The sequence below is a fragment of the Cricetulus griseus genome, chromosome 2 (genome assembly GCF_003668045.3).
Source record: "Cricetulus griseus strain 17A/GY chromosome 2, alternate assembly CriGri-PICRH-1.0, whole genome shotgun sequence".
NCBI classification, from domain to species: Eukaryota; Metazoa; Chordata; class Mammalia; order Rodentia; family Cricetidae; genus Cricetulus; species Cricetulus griseus.
This window is the reverse complement of record NC_048595.1, coordinates 404,763,445-404,784,834: the sequence shown is the minus strand read 5'-3', so window position 1 is coordinate 404,784,834 and position 21,390 is coordinate 404,763,445. Positions and strand designations below refer to the sequence as shown.

The window sequence follows — 21,390 nt, the reverse complement described above, 5'->3', positions numbered from 1 at the left end:
TTGTTGTTGTTATTGTTTTCTTTTGTCAGGAGGTTGCAAGGGCAGAGGGCTGGGAGATGAATGGGACTGAGGTGTGTGATTTGAAATTCATAAAGAATGAATTAAAATTATTTTTTTAAGCAACAGAGACTTTGAACTCAAATGATTTCTGTTTTAACTACACTGGTATTACAGAAATGCCATTCACACTTTTATTAACTAACATACTGTATTTGCTAAAAAATGTTTTTGCCTTCTAAACAGTGATTATAGTCTTAAATTTGAGCAGTAGTTGAGTTCTATACAAATGTGTTTTTGTTTTGGTATAGGACACACTATAAAAAGACAAATGTTCTGACCTTTCAAAATGTTTGCTTCTTGGATTTAATATATACATCAATGTGTTTTTAGTCACTCACAAATATAAATCATATTCTATACCTGAAAAAGAAGTTAAATGTGTCCTTAAACTCTGTAATTTTAAAACACTATGAGACATAAGAACTAATTGCAATGCCCATTAGCCCTGTGGTTATAACAATTGCAATTTCCCCCAAACATGAAGATATCACTTTTCCAAAGCCAGCAAAAACATGTGAAAACTGATCCAATTCATCATCTTAAAGTACATGTAAATGTTCAATGTTGAAATGTCTATAAATTTTGATGCAGGCATGAGTGAAAGCAGCTTAAGTAAAAAATACCAAGTTTACAAAACTGGCCTCACAGGATTATAAAGAAAACATTATCAGTGTGTAAACTTTATCATTTCTTTTTGGATGACGTAGCCACCTCACACAGCAATAACCCCCCCTCCCTAATTGCCATGACCTTTTGATACCTACATAACTTTCTACAACTATTATGTTCCCTTTACAGCTTTACACTGAGGTATTATCTCAATGGCTCAAAAGTCAATCAACTCTGTTGGTGTCTAACTTATTCTAGGGCTTTGAATTACACAGAACATTGTGGAGACTTTGCTTCATTTTACATTTTCTTTTTTCTAGGTTGTGTTAGACTGTCATATTTTATTTTATACCTCAAATAAAATAAATCTGAATTTTTCTTCCTGTTTGTCTTCATTTGTATGTTGATTTGAATTAATGCATATGAGAGCATTTGTCTTTTGTACTGGGGGCTGACTCCCTTGGCTGTTTCCAAGGAAGAGCAGTATCAAAGACTGCCTTAACAATTCTCAGAGGTAGACCAGTAGTCACAGACTATAAACCAGTGCTTGTGGGGCAAGTATAACACAGAAGAGGGATTGACAAGAGGGATTGATGGACTCTAGTGACTAAAGCTAGTATCAGAGGGGAAATTTAGAAAGAAAGCATGATTTCTCAGAATAAACAGAGTTCCTGGATCTGGGAAATATTTAACCTCATCATAAACACTACATTCTGCCCCTAATGTTCTTAAAGTGGGGGTCATTGTGCTTTCAAAACCCAAGAGCTCCGCCATTATCGCAGAAGTAGACTGGAAAGTATTAGAGGCAATTTAAAATAATTGTTGCAGTAGCTGCCAGTTTTATAAAATGCTCTGAACTCTCAAAATTTGCTTTTTACTGTTACTGTTTTATTTCAGTGGCCTATTTATACTAAATAAGCTATATGCTTAAAGAAGCTTTTATTTTCATAAATTTTGTCAGCAACTTTCTTATACACTCAGGAGTTAGATGGTGACATTTTCAGGCTAACAGCAAGCACCTGAAGGAGGCAAGTTCTAAAAGAAGTAGAGAACATTCTTGACACCATTCTCGTTTTCATCCATAACAAAATAGAAAACAATCTTTTTAGTGCAAACTTTGTCCCAAGTCCACTGCACCATAAGGAACCTGGACTTGGAGAAAATCTATCACTCTTCCTCCTCTTCCCCACCTCTTCCTCAGTCCTTGTTTCTTTCACCAAGGAGCATAATTCAGATGTTTTGCTGTAAGACCTCCTCTTTAAAATTAGCATTTCCATTTCCCTTTTTGCCATATTACTTTAAAATTGTATTTTTTGGCTGACTTTTTAGTCCAGCACTCTAAGAAGTTTACACATAAAAATGTACTTGAGAGATGCTGAACCACTTGGTCTTCCTCCAACATCCTCATTGGGAATGAGGGATTTGACTTTGCTTCACCTTCAACACTTTCTTAAGGATAACATCCTGGAAGTCATAGCAAGTTAGAGGGTGGGAAGTATTTGTACATTTCTCCTATTTAATCCTTATCCCATCCTGTGATTTAAATAAAGCAGCTTGTTGCTTTATTATGGAAAAATCTGGGGCTGAAGAAATAATCTGTCCATTTTCTCCCGACACTCCTAGCTCTAGGCCTGAGTGTGGTCAAACAGGTAGATCACTGTGTGTTGTTTCCAATTTTGAATATCATGGTGAGGTTTTCATTTTGGTGGGATGAATTGGTTATCCATCCAGAAGGGTAAGTTCAGGGATATGGAGATTCACTCCACAGGAAATTACTTCAAAACTTAAGTAAAATGATGAGATTTGAAATAATACAATGGTGATGGTATTATAAAAAGGGGAATATATACATGAAACATAGCTTTCTGCCATATTATTAAGTCTCTACTAAAATGAACACTAAGTAAAAGCTAATGGAGTTGGCAATTAGTCTTTACTTTATGAATGAAAGGAAACTTCTCTGCATTACAAAATACATTCATACCACTAACACAAAACACTACAGACACACAGAAGTATACTTTAATAAATGTATATCTATTCATTATATTTACTAATTAGAAAAATTCATCGATAAGGAAAACTTGTAGAAAAGACATAGAAATACTTATGTCTTTTTTTAGTCACAGTCATTCTCTTGCAGTGTTTTTCATCCTTGTTGTGTGATTGTATCATGTTAACTGATTGCCATCCTAGACAGAGACAGCACAGATAAAATTTCTACCAAACAAGACCTGTTTCATCATGATTTCCAGTGGCAGTTCATCTACACATACTTGACATTCTCTCTTTCTTCAGAAAACATGTTCTTGTTTCTGTGACCAACACTCTAACTTTGCCCTAATCCAATCTCCTTTCTAGGACCTTAAACAATTATGTTAATTCCAGGGCTTTCTGTAATTATGCCCTCACTCTCTACTGCCAATATTTGAACTTCTTTCCATATTTGTTCTCAATATGAATTGATTCTTTGTATCCCTACCATAGAAACTGCCCCTTCTCTTTTTTGAGACAGGGTTTCTTTGTATAGCTTTGTAGAAGACCAGGCTGGGCTCAGACTCACAGAGATCCACCTATCTCTGCCTCCCAATTGCTGGTATTAAAGGCATGCACTGCCACCACCCAGCCTGCTTATCTTGACCTGAAATAAACTACTTCATGCTTCATTCTCTGTCCATATATTTGGCCACTCTGCAACCGTCTCACCTTGGTTCATTGTTTCCACCAAATAACTTCTGAGCTTTTCACAACTTTTTCTAATCTAAATTTGGTGGTCAGCATATCCTTCAGCAGCCCAGACCCATTCTCTTAAGTCATTAAGAAAAACTGAATTTCTCATCTTTCCAATATCCATTAAGGGAAAAATTCAAATTCATTCATATGAATATTCATAAGATGATTTGTATTAATTATGCTTTGAATAATAAGACTATTTTTGCTTATAATTACCATATAATTGATATGATATCATTTCATGAAGTTTGGCATAGCAAGTAGTTCTAAGTGAAATCTGCTATGTATTGTATCAGACTGTTTCCTTGCCTGCCCTGATTCTTTCCTTCCTTCCTCTCTCTCCTTGATTTCATTTGTCTCTTCTATTGCTTTTTTTGAGTAACTGTTCTTAGTGCCAACTCAAACAGGACTAAGTTCAATCATTCAGACTTAAATGATGGCAGTAAAAATGTACCTTGACATAGTAGTTCTGTATTAACCTCTTAAATTATTTTTCATTGTTGTGGAGAAGATAAATTATATGTAATTACTAAAAAAAATGCCTTTTTCTACTTCTAACAATCTAGCTTAGTTATGAAAAACTAAAATTTCTGTAATGGCGTTTTTTTTTTTAAGCCTTTAACTTGATTCTTGGACTTTTCATGTTGCTTTAGAATTCTATGGCATTGTGTGTAAGCATAATTTTAACCATCTTTAGTTTGGGGCATTTTAATCAATTAAAATTGTATGCAGTTGTATGTCTTTAAATTAATGAAAATAAAGATAATAGACTTTTTCCCTAAAATATGAGCTCATGGCGAATTATGATTCGAACACATACAAAGCATTACATTACACTAGTTCTAATCAGAGAGCCATTCCTCTTCCGCCAGCACTTCAATATATGAGGCAGTCTATTACCCAAGTGACAAATAACTTCACACAGCTTTTTAAAAAGCATAGTATTTTCTTCTTCTGTTTTAAAAATCATATTGGGATTTACAAAGAAAACTCCAAACATGTGAAAGATAGTGGCTGATGGCTCAAAAACAAGCTTCTCAACCTCTAGGAATTGCTAACAGATCCCATGCACCATGTTAACTGTTACATGCAACTCACATGTGAGAGAAATGTCTGAGAGGCAAACTGGCCACAGGACACAAAATAAACATAGGGTAGAAATTATATAATAAATGCTGGCTTTTTATAACTGTCTTCCTGATCAGTACATGGAGTCTATCCTCTGCTAGAGGATATCCCAATTTGGCTATTTTAGATGAGGACATACATATTTATAAAACTTATTCTAAATTAAAACTTATTCTTCATAATTTCTTTCTTCATAATTTTAGAAGCAAAACAATGTCAATCATTACAGATACATTGAATGAGATATGTCATTAACTCTTTGTATATGTAAAAGAATAGAAAAAAGCCTTCAAAGTCTACCAAGAGTTATTTTGGAATGAAGGTCCTCTTGATTTTAAATAGAAGGGGAAAAAACAGTTACAACTTTTGAAAAATAATCATATTAGGGTTTGCACATAATGTACCTAAAGTTATATCTTTTTGCTACTCTTCATAACAGTTTGGGTGTATTTATCCCAGTAACTATGAGTCACATAGTCAACCTGGAAATCCCTTTTATTTTCTTGCTAGCATTTGATAGTTAAGGGATCATTGTCTTTATTTCAGATTCAATGAACAGAGGGTTTCTATTTGGATATTTTTGTGTTATTTTAATGTTCGTGTTATGCTTAATGTAAATGACACTTCTCATGTGTGGATCAAATCATATCCTAAAACTGCATGGAGGAAAAATGGAAGCCATACTTTGACTGGCAAAGTGAGCATTGTCTTGGGAGAAAATAAAAATATAACAGAGGAAACATGTTTTAACCATTGCAGAGCATATGCTGGCAATAAAGAGAAATGATAAAAGGCACAAAGGCAGATTTGGAGGAAAATAAAGAGGGATAGAGTAGTACAGATAAAGAAAACAAGCAAAATCTGACATGTGAAAATGCTTGCTTCTTTGTAATTTATTAATAACACTGGCCTGTGATTTATTAGTCTGCTTTTCATAGGTACAGCTACAGTAACAATGACTTCCGAATCTCGGAAGCTTATGGTGTCAATGGTATATTTCTTCCTTCTTGAGCTGTGGTCAGCTGTGGCTGTGTTCCATATATCTTCTCATTCTGAAACTGGTTGAAAGAACAGCACATATTTTATAATGTGTCTTTTATAACAACAGAAAGAACAAGAAAATACAAATCCACATGATGGCTTTTTCATAGTTTCTATTCAGTGTTCTCTCAATTATGCTCACATTTCAATGCCAGCTCGTGTCAAAAGGCAAAGTGTGGCATCACAGAACTACAGGTCAGACATCTGTGGCTTGAAGCATATAATCCTTTCATTATGAAATGAGAAAGAAATAATCGGGACAAATGATGCAACCTGCTCTAAGCATGATTTTCAATGAGTTTTCCATACAGATTGTGTACTGTAGCAAATCTTAAAGAGTTAGGGCAGGCCTAGGTCAGAAGTCAAGCATTTAGTAGTAATCAACAGAGTTTTAGTACTGAATTCCTTTTATGCTTGATAAGTTAAAAGAGTATAGAAAAGAGTACAATGGACATTAAAGCAAATTTCCACATATTCATAGTTTTATCATGATGACACAAATAAAATATATGATCAAAATGCAAAAATTAGGAGAAGTAATCAGAAATATATTTTTATGATTGTTAAAATGAATGAATATATCATGATTATTTAAAGATGCATGTTGTCATCTCAGAGTAACCACCAAATTAATAACATAAGGAAATTCAGTCTCTCAACAATCATTAGATGAGGTGAAAGAAAATAAATATAAAATTACCAAACATCAGCTTGGTTACAAAGCCAAATACATGAATCATTAAGTTAGAATAAATGGTTGCACACTCAAGTTTATACAAAATTACTCAAACTGGTTTTTAAAAAATGACTGCAATACTTGTTGCTTACAAGAAATTATAAAATGCTAAAGCAATTCATTTAGAGAAACACCTTTAAATAAATGGAAAGAAAGAGATTGGTTGTAAGAGAATTGAAACAAAGCAAAGGGGAACTGATTTTAGGAATATGAGAATCAAGTTATTCCTCATCAGAGAATGTTACTCCATCCCAAAGACATTTCAGAAGACTAGTAAGAATGTTTCTAACATGAGACAGGGCTGACAAAAACCAAAGAACAAGAAGCAACCTTACCATCACCAATAAAGATTTTAGAGCTGTTTTCTCAAGAGCAGATACATCAATAAGAAATTACCCCCAACATGAGCAACAATATACTTTCTAAGAAGCAACTTGTAATTTCTAAAATGCTATGTATAACAATATATGCTCAAGGGAACTACAAAGACATTAATATGTTTGGAGTACAGCTAATGCAACCTTTGTGCAGAAACTGATTTAAGTACCTCTACTTGAAAATAAGAAGGTGTTAATACATTTCAAAAATAATGAATTATATCCTAAGAATGTAGCACCAAGGAAATAATAAAAATAAGAGTAGAACCCACTAAAACAGGAAAATTAAATACTATCATGTACAAAAAGGTCAAACTTACAATAGAAGTCACCCCAGCACATCTGTACTGGAAAACAAAAACATTTGGATATCCTCTTTCAACACATCTGTCAGCTCACAGTGTCCACTATGAGCACTCCCTAAAGCAAGTTTGCAGTGGAGAGAAAAGAAAACTAGAATGACTATAAGGCACAACAGATACAAAAATTGCCAACTGTAACAGAAAATGAAATCCAGCAACATTAAAAAGCTAATACATCAAATCAAACTTGATTTTTTCCCAAAAGTATAAGGTTGTTTTAACATGTGAAAATTAATGCATTTTATCACATTTACAAAATCAAGAGAAAAATCACACTTGGGGTAAAAGGATTCTCAGTCTTCACCAGAAGCATGAAACCCAATTTGAGGTAGATCAGAAACCTGAGTGTAAATCTAAACTTAAAATTTATAAAAGTGGAGATTGATATAACCTTTGAATAAAGGACTTCCTAGACATGTCATAAAAATAAAAGTCATAAAAGGAAAAAGCTGACTGCATCTAAATAAGCATTTAAACTCTCCAGAAGAAAACGCCTTTCAGGAGGTAGTCTGAGAAAAAAATCACAAGATCGGTATCTGAGCAAAAGTTTACATCCAAAATATATCAGCACATCTGCAAATTTGAAAATAAAAGTGAATACCAACAGCCATAAGTTTTACCTTGTATCAGGACAGCTGCTACTATGAAATAGTTCAAGAGAATTAGGAACGTATGTATACAAAAAGCCTTTTTAATAGGAACGTTGGTGGGCCAGGGAGATGGCTCAGGAAGTAAAAAGTACTTGCTGGATAAGAAGAGGACCTGAGTTTGATTACCCAGAACCCAAGTAAAAGCATAATCCTCTGTCGTCCTGGGGCTTCTGTGGGAGGTGAGGAACAGAGATGGGAGAAAGCCTGCCTGGATACTACAGGGCAGCAAGTCTGGACCAAACAAAAGAAAAACAAACACAAAGGAAGCCCTGGCAAAAGGCAGAAGGCAAGGACCAACACCTCAGGTTCTTTGACCATGTGAATAGGCAGACATTGTACATGCATACCTGCATTTACACACATAATTATGAGCGCCCACTTTCACATACACACACACATACATTATATAGAAGCACAAATAATAGTTAAAACTATTTATAGATGCTTTAGTCAATAAATACAAAATTTTAATTTCCTTATCTTTTTCCATTCTTTCTTCCTCCCAACACCCCCCCCACACAGTGTGTGTATGTTTAGATCAAATTCATACCCTCACAAATGCTAGTCATGTAGTCTAGCACTGAGCTCCAGAGCTACCCTCCTACCCAATATTTTTCCAGCTAGTAACTTCAAATGTCCAGCCTCCTTTCAACAGAGGATGGATCAATAAGCTATCACATAGTATTTAAATGAATATTAAGCACCCAAGAATTAGTACTACTGACACACTCCAACTATCTGACTCTCAAAATTATGATTGCACAATCAACCCAAAGTTGGCAAGAAGTCTAATGTAAACTGTGGTGACAGAGAGAAGATGCCCCACCTGCCCACATGGAGACAGGGTAGTGTCAGGAAATGTGAACACAGGGGAAGGAGCATAAGGGAACTTACTGAGATAGTAGATGTTTATGTCTCTTTTAATCCTATTTTTATATATTCCATTCTGACAAGTTTCTCATCCCCCCACTCTTCCTACCTCTTATTCCCTTACGTCCACTCTTCCTCTATTTCCCTTCAGAAAAGAGCAGGCCTCCTAGGGATATCAACAGAACATGGCAGACACAACAAGATGAATAAGACTAGGCACAAACTCTACTATCAAGGCTGGATGAGGCAAAGGAGGAAAAGGATCCCAAATCGGGCAAAAGAGTCAGAGACAACCCCCAGCCCCACTGTTAGAAGTCCCACAAGAACACAAAGCTACACAACCATAACATATATTCAGAGGACCTAGCTCAGACCCAGGCAGGTTCCATGATTGCCAGTTCAGTCTCTGGGAGCCACTATGAAACCCTGCTTAGTTGATTCTGTGGGTTGTGTTCTCCACCTCTCTGGCTACTATAATCCTTCCTCCCCATCTATCTCAGGGTTCCCTGAGCACCACCTAATGTTTGGCTATGGGTGTGTCTCTGCATCTGCTCCCATCAGTTGGGATGGTGCCCTTCTGATAACAATTTGGTTAGACTCTAGTCTATGAATATGGCAGAATAACTTTAGGAATCACTTCAATGACTTTTTTGCCAGTTGTATTCAATTTTATCCTAGGTCTCTGGGCTATCCAGCCTCTGGTCCTTGACCCTCCAGACAGTGTCATGGTTGGGCTCCTTATCAGGTAGCATGTCTCTCAAGTTGGACCAGTCATTGGTTGGCCTCTCCAAGTTCTGTGGCATCTTTACCCCAGCACATCTTGAGGTCAGGACAAATTGTAGGTCTAATGTTTTGTGGCTGGGTTGATGTACCAGTCCCATCCCTGGAATCCTTACTTAGTTACAGAAGACGGCCAGTTCAGGCTCTGTATCTCCCATTACTGGAAGTCTTCACTAGGATCACCCTGATGGATGCCAGGGAGTTTCCACTGTACTAGGTTCCCACATGGTCCCCCAAAAGCCCCCTAGTTCCAATTGCCCCCCGCCAGTACTCCCTCTTTCCATCCATCATCCCCTACCCAATCCTTCCTGAACCCATCCTCACCTGCCCCCAGTTCACCCTTGAAATTTTTCCATGCACTCTTCAAACTTGAAAAGTCGCCTTAAGATCTGAGTATGCCACCAAATGTCTAGTTCTGCTAGGTTCTCAAACAAAATGGACATTTAAAAACTGTTTGAACATTCCATCCTCCATATGACAGTGAGGCAGGCAGAGAACTAGTCTCTAGAATCATGACAGTGTATAGGACCAATATAAACACCCGTCTTGAGCCAGAACAAAGTGGAGATGAAGGTAGGCCACTATCCTTCCAAAGAAGCCACCAGAGAAGACCCTTCTTTTTTTTCTTTTTTTAAAAATTTGAATTAGAAACAGAATTGTTTTACATGTCAATCCCAGTTCCCACTGCCCCCAGCTAATACCATACCTATCATATATCCTTTCTGCTCCCCAGGGAAGGTGAGGCCTTCCATAGGGTGTCATCAGAGTCTATCATATGCTTTGGGATAGGGCCTAGGCCCATCCCCGTGTGTCTTGGCTCAGGGAGTATCCCTGCATGTGGATTGGGCTTCCAAAGTTCACACTGAAACCCATGTTCCTGGAGTCTGGATCAGTCCCCTGCTGGTTTCCTAGCTATCAGTCTGGGGACCAAGAGCTCCTCATTGTTCAGGTCAGCTGTTTGTGTGGGTTTCACCAGCCTGGTGTGGACCCCTTTGTCCATCACTCATTCTCTGCAACTGGATTCCAGTTCAATTCAGTGATTAGTTGTGGGTGTCTGCTTCTACTTCCACCAGCTGCTGGATGAAGGCTTTAGGGTAGCATATAAGACAGTGATTAATCTCATTATCAGGTGAGGGCATTAGCCTCTCCTCTGTTGCTTAGATTATTAGTTGGTGTCATCTTTGTAGATCTCCAGACCTTTCCCTAGTGCCTGATTTCTCTGTAAACCTAAAATGTCTCCCTCTATTATGGTATCTCCTTTCTTGTTTTCTTCTATTCTTCCCCCGACTCAACCTTTCTGCTGCCTCATGTTCTCCTCACCCCTCCTCTTCTCCCCTTCTCATTCTGCTAGCTCCCTCCCCCCACCTCCCTTGCTCCCAATTTGCTCAGGAGATCTTGTCCCTTTCCTCTTCTCCAGAGGAAATGTCTCTCTTATGTTCCTCCTTGTTTACTAGCTTCTCTGGCAGTGTGGATTGTAGGCTGGTATTCCTTTACTCTATGTGTAAAATCCACAATGATCCACTTCTAAACTTTCTTACATGGAGTAAGTAGGTTTCCAGTCTAGAATAGTGTATCCAATAGCCAGTGTCTTCATGAGCTGCACTTCTTGCTCCTCGAATTCCCTTCAATCACATGTTAAAACCTCTTTCTATTAAGTAAAATGAAATAGTTATTCTTTGTGGCAGCTCAAAACTAAGAATGTAAAATGTAAACACATGGTTAAGATAAGACTGTGGGATAAATAGATTTGTTCCCATATAATCCTTATATGAATACAAATAACTAAGCATGTATCCTTTCCATCCTACTTCTGGTAATTAGAAAGAAGGCAAAAAAGAAACAGCTCCATGTAGTGCACATTTACTGAGCTTGTAACAGGTGCTAAGTCAGTGGTGCAAGCTTGGATGAGTGTGACCTTTACTGAGAATTTCAGCCTCTATGCAAGTACATATGTATGACTATAATAGTTATATAATGAAGCTTAGTCTTGCTAAATAAGACACACCAATGTTTTCTAGTCTAGTGTAGACTGTTACATGGTCACAAAAAGGTTGGTTCTGGCCCATTTAGTTTCACTGACCACTAATAGGTTGTGCATTGTGGTTTGAAATGATGCATGGTGCTGTCCTCTCTCCTCAAAATGTGTTCTGTGGAACAGTATCCCCAGCATCAAAACTGGGGAAATGCAGAATCTAAGGCCACTCTTTGTACCTATTGAATAAGAATCTCAATTTGAATTTTAACAGCACCTTTAGATGCCCCTTGTGCATTTCCAGTGCCAGAAGCCTTGTGCTATTCAATGTAACACTGCTGATGTCTTCTAGGTCTTGCCTCAGACAGAGTCTTACTCAGTGGTCTGATTTTAGGGCTTTATTTTTGTTGTTTGTTTTTATATTAAGCATACTTGAGCCTCAAACTATGCCATTAATTCAGTATCTCCAAGATAAACAAATAAATAAATGAACAAAAGAATCTATCATGGCTTCTTAGGTCAATCCTACTTAAGAGGCCTTGGTCTATGGGGTTAAACAGTAGTGAGCTCATTTAATTGCTAATATGTTGTAAAGGTGAAACAGGTATTTCGGGTACAAAGGAAATATTCTTTAGCTTTCTTGTGGATGACTTCATGTATAGCATTTTATTTCCCATATATTTAGTGACAGGGCACTGCTATTTCTTATTCTGAATTACTTCTCCTTGTGAGGAAAAACTCCAAACCTGTCTTTTCTACCAAAAACTGCCCTTTTGCGCAGTATAAATAGCATGGCTTTGGATAAGAATGCCATGGCCAGTCTTGCTGAGTTAGCAGAACTTCCCTCTCCATTCCTGGTTAGATCCCTAACCCAGGATCTCAGCTGCTGGAGGAGATGGGCCTGCCCTTGAGTGCTATCACCCATCATTAAGCACCTTCCCTTCGCTGGGGTATGTTTCCTGAGTGATGGGAAACTGTAGCCTGGGAGTTGCTAATCCTGCTAACACTAAAAGGTTCATCCCCCATTAGCAGCTTCTGTGTTGCATTAATAATAAGAAAGTAATAAAGAGAGAAGCCTCAGCTCTCAGTCTCCCCTGAGGTAAGGCCTCAGCTTCCCTCCCATCCCCATGGTCCACTATAATGGTCTTGCTGTACTGAAGTGGTAAGGTAGATTGATGGAAGTATTGCCTCTTCTGTCAGAGATAAATCACTTCTTCCAGAAGCTCAGAGGGAAATGTTTTTCCCTAAAACATCTAGGCTAAAAGAAATATCATCAATACTTTTGAAATGTAAAGTGACCCATTTAATTAATAACTTAAACACAAGTTAAGACTACTAGGGCCAGGTGTTGGTGGTGCACGCCTTTAATCCCAGCACTCAGGAGACAGAGGCAGGTGAATCTCTGTGAGTTCAAGGCCAGCCTGGTCTACAGAGTTCCAGGACAGTTCTAAAACAATACAGAGAAACTTTGTCTTGAAAAACAAAACAAAAAAGAAAACAAACAAACAAGACCACTAAGCACAGGGAAAGAAGAAAGAAAGCATTAGGATGTACAATCAGAAACAAGAAAAACTTGATTATTTTAGAAAAAGTATATTCTCCATTCCCTTGTCAGAGCTATGAATAAGAACTCTCAGACAGGCATTTGGGGCCCTTGTGTTTGTTTGTTTTTTTTTATTCACCAAATCATTTTTCTTCACAGCAATAAATTAAAATCAAGAAAGATAATTACCTTTGTAAATATTAAAAATTCACTAATAGACAACGAAGAAGTGAGGAGAAAAATGGGAAATTATAGAAAAAAAAGAAGAAGAAGTTTGGATGTAACAGGCCAAGAGTGTTTGTTAATCAATTATTTTATAGAATGTTTGTGAGGTCCATGGAGGAGTTACACCACTTTTCTGTTGAAATCACGTGATCTCCAGCAGATGAGTTCTTTGAAGACACTTTGGTGCCTGAACACTGTTGAAAAGTGTGCATTCTGTCCCTAGAAAATGATTGTCTTTGCAGTGTTTAGATTGTTAAAGTTTTTCATTTACAACTAAAGCTACTTCACCAAGTACATAGCAGTCCATTACCTAAGAGGTTCGTCTTCCCAGTCAATTTACTAGAAAGTCTTAATTCTTACATCATTTTGTGCTGATTTTGAGATAATAATATGTGATTTGTCTACACTTGCCAATTTCATATTCATACTGTAAGACAAAAGACCATTATCAATAATAACAGTAGCTACATTAATATTTTAAGCACAATTTATGTTCATAACTCAAGATAACCTGCAAAAAAATTAAAGTTTGAGGCTGGACAGATGGATCAATAGTTGAGAGTCCTTTTTGTTCTTCCAGAAGATAGAATTCAATTTCCAGCTCCCACCTGTAACTATAGTTCTAGGTGACCTGATACCCTCCTCTGGCTGCTCTAGGCACTCTAACATACAAACACACAATAATAAAATAAAATGATACAAAACTTTAAAATTTAAAAGTACTTTCTAAATATTTATAACAACATGTTTTCTTTCTAAGTATGTAAGAGGACAAAGGAGAAAGCATCTAATAAATACTACTCATCCAGTATTTCTGAGATTGCAGTCCTTTGAATGAGAAACAGTGAACTTCAGGAATAAGAAGATACAAAATGCTTTTCATAAATTTTCACTGGATTTTCCTCCAGGCATAGACTACTCTAAATCCCTTTTAAAGAAATAGCTCTTTCATGTAATCTGTTTATTAACCAAGCAATTTTAAAAAACCCTATATGCCCTCCTGTTTGTGGCTGTGCCACATAAAAACAGGCAGAAGCATTCACTCTATTCCATTGAGTGCCACAGCACTGCATTCTTAAAACTGTGGAAGAAATGAGAGAAATGTACCACTCTCATGGAGTCCAGTAGCAAGTGACCCCATTGGAAAGCAGTAGCTTTGGCAGAGAATTCTTCCTGTATTGTCGACACTGTACACACCTGTCTTCATGCCCTTCATGTGTGGTTTCTGTCCCACAGTCCATGAAGGCTCTGGAGAAAGCAGCCAGAAGGAGACCTCCACCTGTGACATTTGCCAGTTTGGTGCAGAGTGTGATGAAGATGCTGAGGACGTCTGGTAAGACGCTGTTATGGTTTCTTAAAATGATGTCAGAGATTAATTATTTTTTCTATTCCTTAGCTCTTCTTTCAAAGAAAACATTTGTCAGTATTTTTATTTTCTTCTGATTTCTGAAGGTGCTAAGGACAAAGTACTGTAAAGTTTCTGGAGTTGTCAGGTGGGTCAGGCAAGCAGATATCTGCATCTGCATAGGAAACCCAGAACCATCGATGATGATCCAAGTCAGTCTTACCAGACAGAAAGGAAAATCACATTCACTAGAATATCTCTGTAAAAAAAATGTCATCTGGGAACAACAGACAGCTTCTAAGTTCCTTTAGGTTGCAATAACAAAAAAAAGACAGACAATGGGTATCTGAAAACAGCAGAAACATAAGTTACCCCTTCATGAGCCTAGGAAGTTCAATATCTATCCTGGGGAAGACTTGGTATCTGCTTCCTATGCACAGCACTGCTCTTGCTGTAGCCTAAAATACAAGGATCAAATGCCCTCTCTGGTCTTCTTTTATAGAAGGATTAATTAATTAATGATGATTTGGTATTTATGACATAATCACCTTTCCCAAACACTGTCTTCTAATGCAATTCAGTGTTGAGAATTTGAACATATGTATTGACAGAGTGTTTGAATCACAGCAATTGATAACACAATTTCTAGTGGGTCTTGGGGAGGAGAGGAGATGGAGAGGGAGAAAGAGGGAGGGACACAGGGAGAGGGTAGATAGGGACAAGAGGGAGAGAAAGTAAGAGAGAAAGGGAGAACGATAAAGAGATGTAGACAGGTAGAAGGATGGAGGGTCTGAGTAATTGCTGAGATTTAAGAGAGGACATGTGACAGACAAGCTGACAAGACACTTAAGCCCAATACACACACACACACACACACACACACACACACACACACACACACACACACACACACACACACACAGAGAGAGAGAGAGAGAGAGAGAGAGGAGAGAGAGAGAGAGACTGAGCTGCCCTGCAGCATTAGATTTTACTTTCTTCTACAGAATATTCAGTTTCTCTTATAAAGATATACTGAACAACAATAATCTGCATTACTTTGAACAGGTGTCAAATATTTAGCCTTCTGAGCTGTCTGTGTATATTAGTCGTGGTTTGGTCATTTGGCAAAGTGCATAAAGCAAAGGTCACAGAGAGGCTGGTGTGTCTGGACAGGGAAGAAGCAGTCTTTTCCATTCTCTCCTCTTCTCACTGTTCCTCCTCCCCACTTCCCTCCCTCCATCCTTCTCCCTGCCTCTCTCCATCTCTTTCTCCCTCTCCCTTTCTCTCTTCTTTTCTGTCCCTCTTCTCCCTGTCCACTCTCTCCCTCATTCCTTTGCTCTTCCCTCCCTCCAGCTCCCTTCCTCCTTCTTTCCTCTCGTTTTTTACAAACACGTCATGAAAACAGAAAACCATTTGTTTTCTTCTATATGAAACCTATTTACCAAATGATATCAACATTCATTTTGATAAAGCTTCTATGAGTAGAAGGAATTTCTCTAAAGAAAATAAACCCTTTTTAAGATAAAAACACAATGGACACATTTGGCAGGAGTGAAACGTTAGGGACTTATAATACATTTTAATGCAGAATATAGTAAAGATGCCATCCAAGCAAACTGGGATACTTACAGGTGAACACTGCCAGTAAGTAGCCAGACAGAAGAACCATCTATTCATAAAAGCAGACATCAGCAGGCTGTCCAGATATCAAACACCTTTGGCGACTGAACAACCAGGAATGCATCTGTGGTGCATGCACTAGGTGAAGCACCCTGAGGAAAATGGATGTATACTTTCTAAAGAGCATCCTGAACATCCTGATGCTGATAAATTATCACCAGAATTTCTTTTGAGATTCTTTCAACATACCAACTTTTTAGTTCAGCTCCAAACTTAAAACAAATCAAAATTTCACTGAAGTGGGACTTACATTTTTTTTATTTTTCTGAAACTTCTTAAATGATTATAAAAATGCTACTTTAAAAGAGATGACTAACTAAAACAATCATTGACTTAATTTCTAGTTTTCCGTCAGTTTTCAAGCTGACAATTGTTTTCTCTTTTTAAAAATATAGACAAAGAGTGGGGGTTGCAGAGAGATGGCTCAGCACTTAAGAACATAGATTGTTCTTGCAGAAGATTTTAAAAGAACTTTCTTTCTCTCATTTTTCATCTTTATAATGGTCAGTTTTAACTAACAGTTGCATTTCCCAAGTACAGAATTTAAGACATGGCATTATACCATTACCTGAATGTTTGGGTTGCATACTATGTGTTTTATCTGTATATACACTTTTCTTGAGTTTTTCATAGCCATATAGTTTATTTTATTTTATTAAGAAGAAATAAATTTTTGAAGTGTTTAAGTGGAAGGGACAAGATGGGGCATGAGGTGAAAGTAGGTGGAAGGTGTTGGCATGACAATTCAATCAAAGATGTAATTAAAATATTTCTTTGCTACCCCACTAGAATAATGAAATTGCCAGGTTGTAGGCAATGTATACACAGTGACTCCTAAGGATGTGGCTTAGAACCGATGGCTCAGAAAAATACTTACAGTAGTCAGAGGGAAAACATCCAAACCAGTGGAGTGCTAATTCTTGGATATTGCAAAACTTCAGATTCATGGTATAAATGTAGTTCAAGGATTTTCCTGCCAGGCTAGTGGCATCAGAAAGAATCAGCAGTTGTCCATTGGGTCCCAGCATGACAAATTGACTTCAGAGATAGCTTTGTTTTGAAAGAGACAGGAGGAAAAGGCAGAGCTTTCAGGAATTGGGTATCAAACAGGAAAATGAATTAGGGACTAAACCAAGTCCACTTAGTGGACCCGCCTCAGATGGTGAAGCCTTAGTGACCACAGGTAGATGGAACAGCTTAAATCAGGGTAATAAATTGTAAGGTCAAAATGAAATCAACGCAAAGGCTGACTGTTGCTGGATCAGTTAGCTTTTGGCTAAGATATCTTGTATGCCCCAGCCTAGAGACAAGATCAGTTCCAAAATTCAGAATAAGCCTGAACCTCCAGATGGGGACTAAGTGGCCATAGCTGTGAAGATTAGAGACTGCAGGGGCAGTGAGCCAAAAACATCATTATACTTCACAGACAGACTGAAAGTTGTTAATGTTCAAATAGAATGTATTTTAAATGTCCAAGGTAAGCAATAAAGAACTATGCTGACACCAGTACATTGATTTTCATTTACCTAAATACCTTTGTATGTTAACACATTGTGTTTGTTTTGCCCATGAAGTAGATTGGAAACAGCTGAAGGACATGAGCATAAAGCAATAAATGAAGTTAAATAGGCATGCAATGAGAGAGACAATAAAGAAAGATAGTTAGCACTCAGGGAGTGATCTGACCATACTGTTCTACAGAATCCTCATGACAATGGGGGAGCTTTGACACTACTGATTTGGGATGAAACTATGGCTAGATCCCCCTGTAAGCATAAAATTCTTCATGGACTATGTAGTAATAAAGAATACAGAACAATATTTTGTAATACGCTTTCCTTTGACATCAACTAAAACACAATTTTATGCATACAAATTTCTTTTTCCATGGAAATAATAACTAGGCACAAATAGTAATGACAAATGCAATTATTATTATCCCTGGAATACCCCCACACAAAAGTACAAAATTAATCCTGATCTTTTTAACCCTGGCCTAAGAAATGAATATTTTTAATTCTCCGATGGGTTGAGTCTAGTTCCTCAAAGATCTCCCATGAGGAAGATAAATACTTTGCTAGCATCCATAAGCCAGGGCACACTCAGGTGATCACATCTCCCTGGTTAGAGGAGGTTTTGAGTTAAGGAGAAAGACACACTGCAAATGAGGAATTAACAAATTAAAGAAACTGGGGTGGGAGAAGCAGGATAAGAGGTCAGAAATAATAACTAGAGAACAGTGTTGGTAGGTTGTGATGCTAATCACGTGATATTTAATGTGTGTGCTCTATGGGAGCAGATGGTTTATAATCTAACGGAAAAGTGTTACTGTGGTCTCATTTTGAGAGTCTTCTGCCTCTCTTTTACTGAAAATATCAAGACTATAAAAATTAGAAAATGATCAGTTTTCTCAATATGAAAGTCAAAACTTTGCTAAAAAAAATGTCTTCAGCTCTGAGTATTTACCTCTGTGTAAGGAAGGATTTGACTTCCAAAAGGAAGAGTCAAATTTCAAGCAAGATAAAGTGTCCACTTTGCAGAATACCCACTTCTGAAATAGAGGTGTCCTTCATTAATGACAGACCAGCTCAAGGAGTCCTTGGGAGGAAGGATTGAAGGAACCAGAGGGGTCAGGGATACCATGAGATCATGGCCCACAGAATCAACTGACTGGGACTCATGAGGTCTCACAGAGATCAGGGAGCCTGTAGGGGTCTGACCTAGGTCGTCTGCATATATGCTATAGCTGAGTAGCTTCGTGTTCTTGTGAGATTCCTAACATGGGGAGCAGGGGCTGTCTCTAACTCTCTTTTGTGGGACCGTTTTCCTCCTACTAGGTTGCCTTTTTCAGTCTTGGTGTGATAATATGTGCCTGTGCTTACTGTAGCTTGTTCTGCTGTGTGGTTTGGTTAATGTCCCTGGAAGGCCTGCTCTTTTCTAAGGGGGTGGGGGGCTGCCAACCATCGTTGGGATGTAATAGATGAAAGAAGAATAAAAAAAAAGAAAAAAAGATTTGAGAATAGTAGAAACACTGATATAATTGATATGAAGAAAGAAACACTTGTGTTCCTGTATGGGAGGGGTTAAAGGAAGAAAAACTGGAAGGACTTAAAAGATTTTTCTTTTTACAACTACACTGAAAAATATCCAAACTTAAGCATCAAAGTGAATCTCAAATATACCCTGCAAATATAATTCATACAGAGAAAGAATGACATCTAAATAGGAGGAAATTGACTCATTGCAAAGTGGTGAAGTGCCAACTGATAGCCGGGGGAATAAGAACTTATGATTTCATCCAATGTCTCTGATACTTGCTTCATTTTAGATGACGCTTTATATTCCTTTAATTATCTTACCTGATAAATTATCTCAGTGAGTCCAAAGTAGGTCAGTTAGGAGCTCCTTGCACTGGGAACTAGCCCTTAGAAGTAATTAGCCTGGAACTTTTTGTTGGTCCTGTCAGTCAAAAGTAGTTCAGAGCCCTGGGGTTGATACTTGATTTAATGTATTTTTTTTTAAAAAAAAAAAAAAAAGCACATTGATAGCTGGGTCTGATCATAGGAATGGCTGGGTGGGAAACTGGCTGAGTGCCTAATATTTCCAGAGTGTCAGACGAGATCAAGAACAAGAGCCCAGGTGTGAAAGCAGGTGCAGCTACTGACAGACAATGTGAGGGGAGAACCTCAATTAGTGTATGGGGCTGCTTTATGTGCTTGCTTTATAGCTCCTCACCATTTCAACTTTGCTTCTGTAATGTTTGCCACATGCCACACAGCCTCCATTAGCAAAATTATGCTGGCTTAAATGCTGTTAATTTATCAGTACCCATTCATTTCTGTCTCTGAAAGCATCAACAATGCTTCCAGGACTGAAACACCATGCCACATGTCTACATAATGCCTGTGATGGACAGCAGTGTAAGAGCCCAGAGAAGAGCAGCCCCAAAATCCTGAGTTCACAAGAGTGAGCTTCTAGTGGGTTTTGTTTGCTGTTCTGTAATGGGAGCGGGGTGTACAATTTGGCATTCCTTTCATGAGCGTGTCTCACAAAGACAGTTTAGTCTAAAGTCTTTAACTTCCTCCTCCTTTAATCTGAGGAGGCTCCTTGTCACTAGAAAGACTGTGAGACCATGTGTATTGTTGGCATCACTCCCACCTTTAATGCATTTTGGACCATGGAGACTCATGAATATTTGAAACAGGGCAATGGCCATGGGTGATCCTTGGCACTGGAGTTCATCATATATATAAGTAAATTAGATGTTAGCTCCTGCTGACTTTGGTGCATTCTGGGTGTCAATCTGAGAGGGTAAATGAAAATACCTCTGAGTAAACACAGAAAATGCCTTCTTCTAAACTACTACAGGCTGACTTGAGTAGATAGACCCACTGCTGCAAGCAGAATGTTTCTGGGTGAAAGTATCAGATAGGATTGTGCATGGAATCAAGAATAATCATGCTTATTAATCATGATTTTGTGGTAAACTGAGTTTATCTAGTCTTCCCCTAAAATGTCTCATTTTTATTGATTTCCTTTGCTCTCTGGCCTCAGAACTGTAAATGCCTTCCAACATGAATTTACTCCTGATGACACTGAGAAAAAATCAAACAGAAAAAAGAAATCACAGGTCCAGTTTGGAAAATTCACTTTGTTTGCTGTATGGATAAATGTCTTTTAAGAAGCTTATTTCATGGCCAGATTTATAGGCCCAGGCATGCATTTCCTACTGTGAAACAAGCCTTAAAATCAAGCACAAAGCAGTTGTCTATCCCCCATTCACTAATGTCACTATTTCACCCACTCTGTCCCCATAACATTTATGCCACTATTTTGCCTACGAGTGTATCTTGTCACACTGGTCATTATTGTAGTTTTCCTGCTTGACAAGTAGATAAGACTGCTGATGACTTTTCCACCTCTGTAGCATGCATAAGCCCTTCTGGTACTATGAAAGCTAACAGAATAAAGAAAATATCCTAATCACTACCAACTTGATTTCTCTATGTCCTATGACCTATGGTGTTTAGCATCTTCAACAATAGTGCTTAACCACTAAGTTCTGGTAGACAACCAAGAGCAGTGCTAACAGCTTGTATTATTTGGGGGGAGGGGAGGGGCACTCCAGGACACACCTGACCAAGACTTGGGGAAAGGTATCCTATACATGGTCTCACAGTCTTTCCAGTGACAAGGAGCCTACTCAGATTAAAGGAGGAGGAAGTTAAAAGACTTCAGACTAAACTATAGGTATCCTGTAGCAGGCTTAGTAAGGATAC

General features: G+C 37.8%; 1 protein-coding gene across 1 annotated transcript in view; it reads left to right on the top strand.

The window, feature by feature from the left end:
* Positions 1–21,390, top strand: part of Tmeff2 (transmembrane protein with EGF like and two follistatin like domains 2) — a 255,344-nt gene that overhangs the window by 126,787 nt on the left and 107,167 nt on the right. Inside the window, exon 5 of the mRNA XM_027396870.2 lies at positions 14,323–14,419. Coding sequence (XP_027252671.1) covers positions 14,323–14,419 — 97 coding nt within the window. The remainder of the gene's footprint in view (positions 1–14,322; positions 14,420–21,390) is intronic.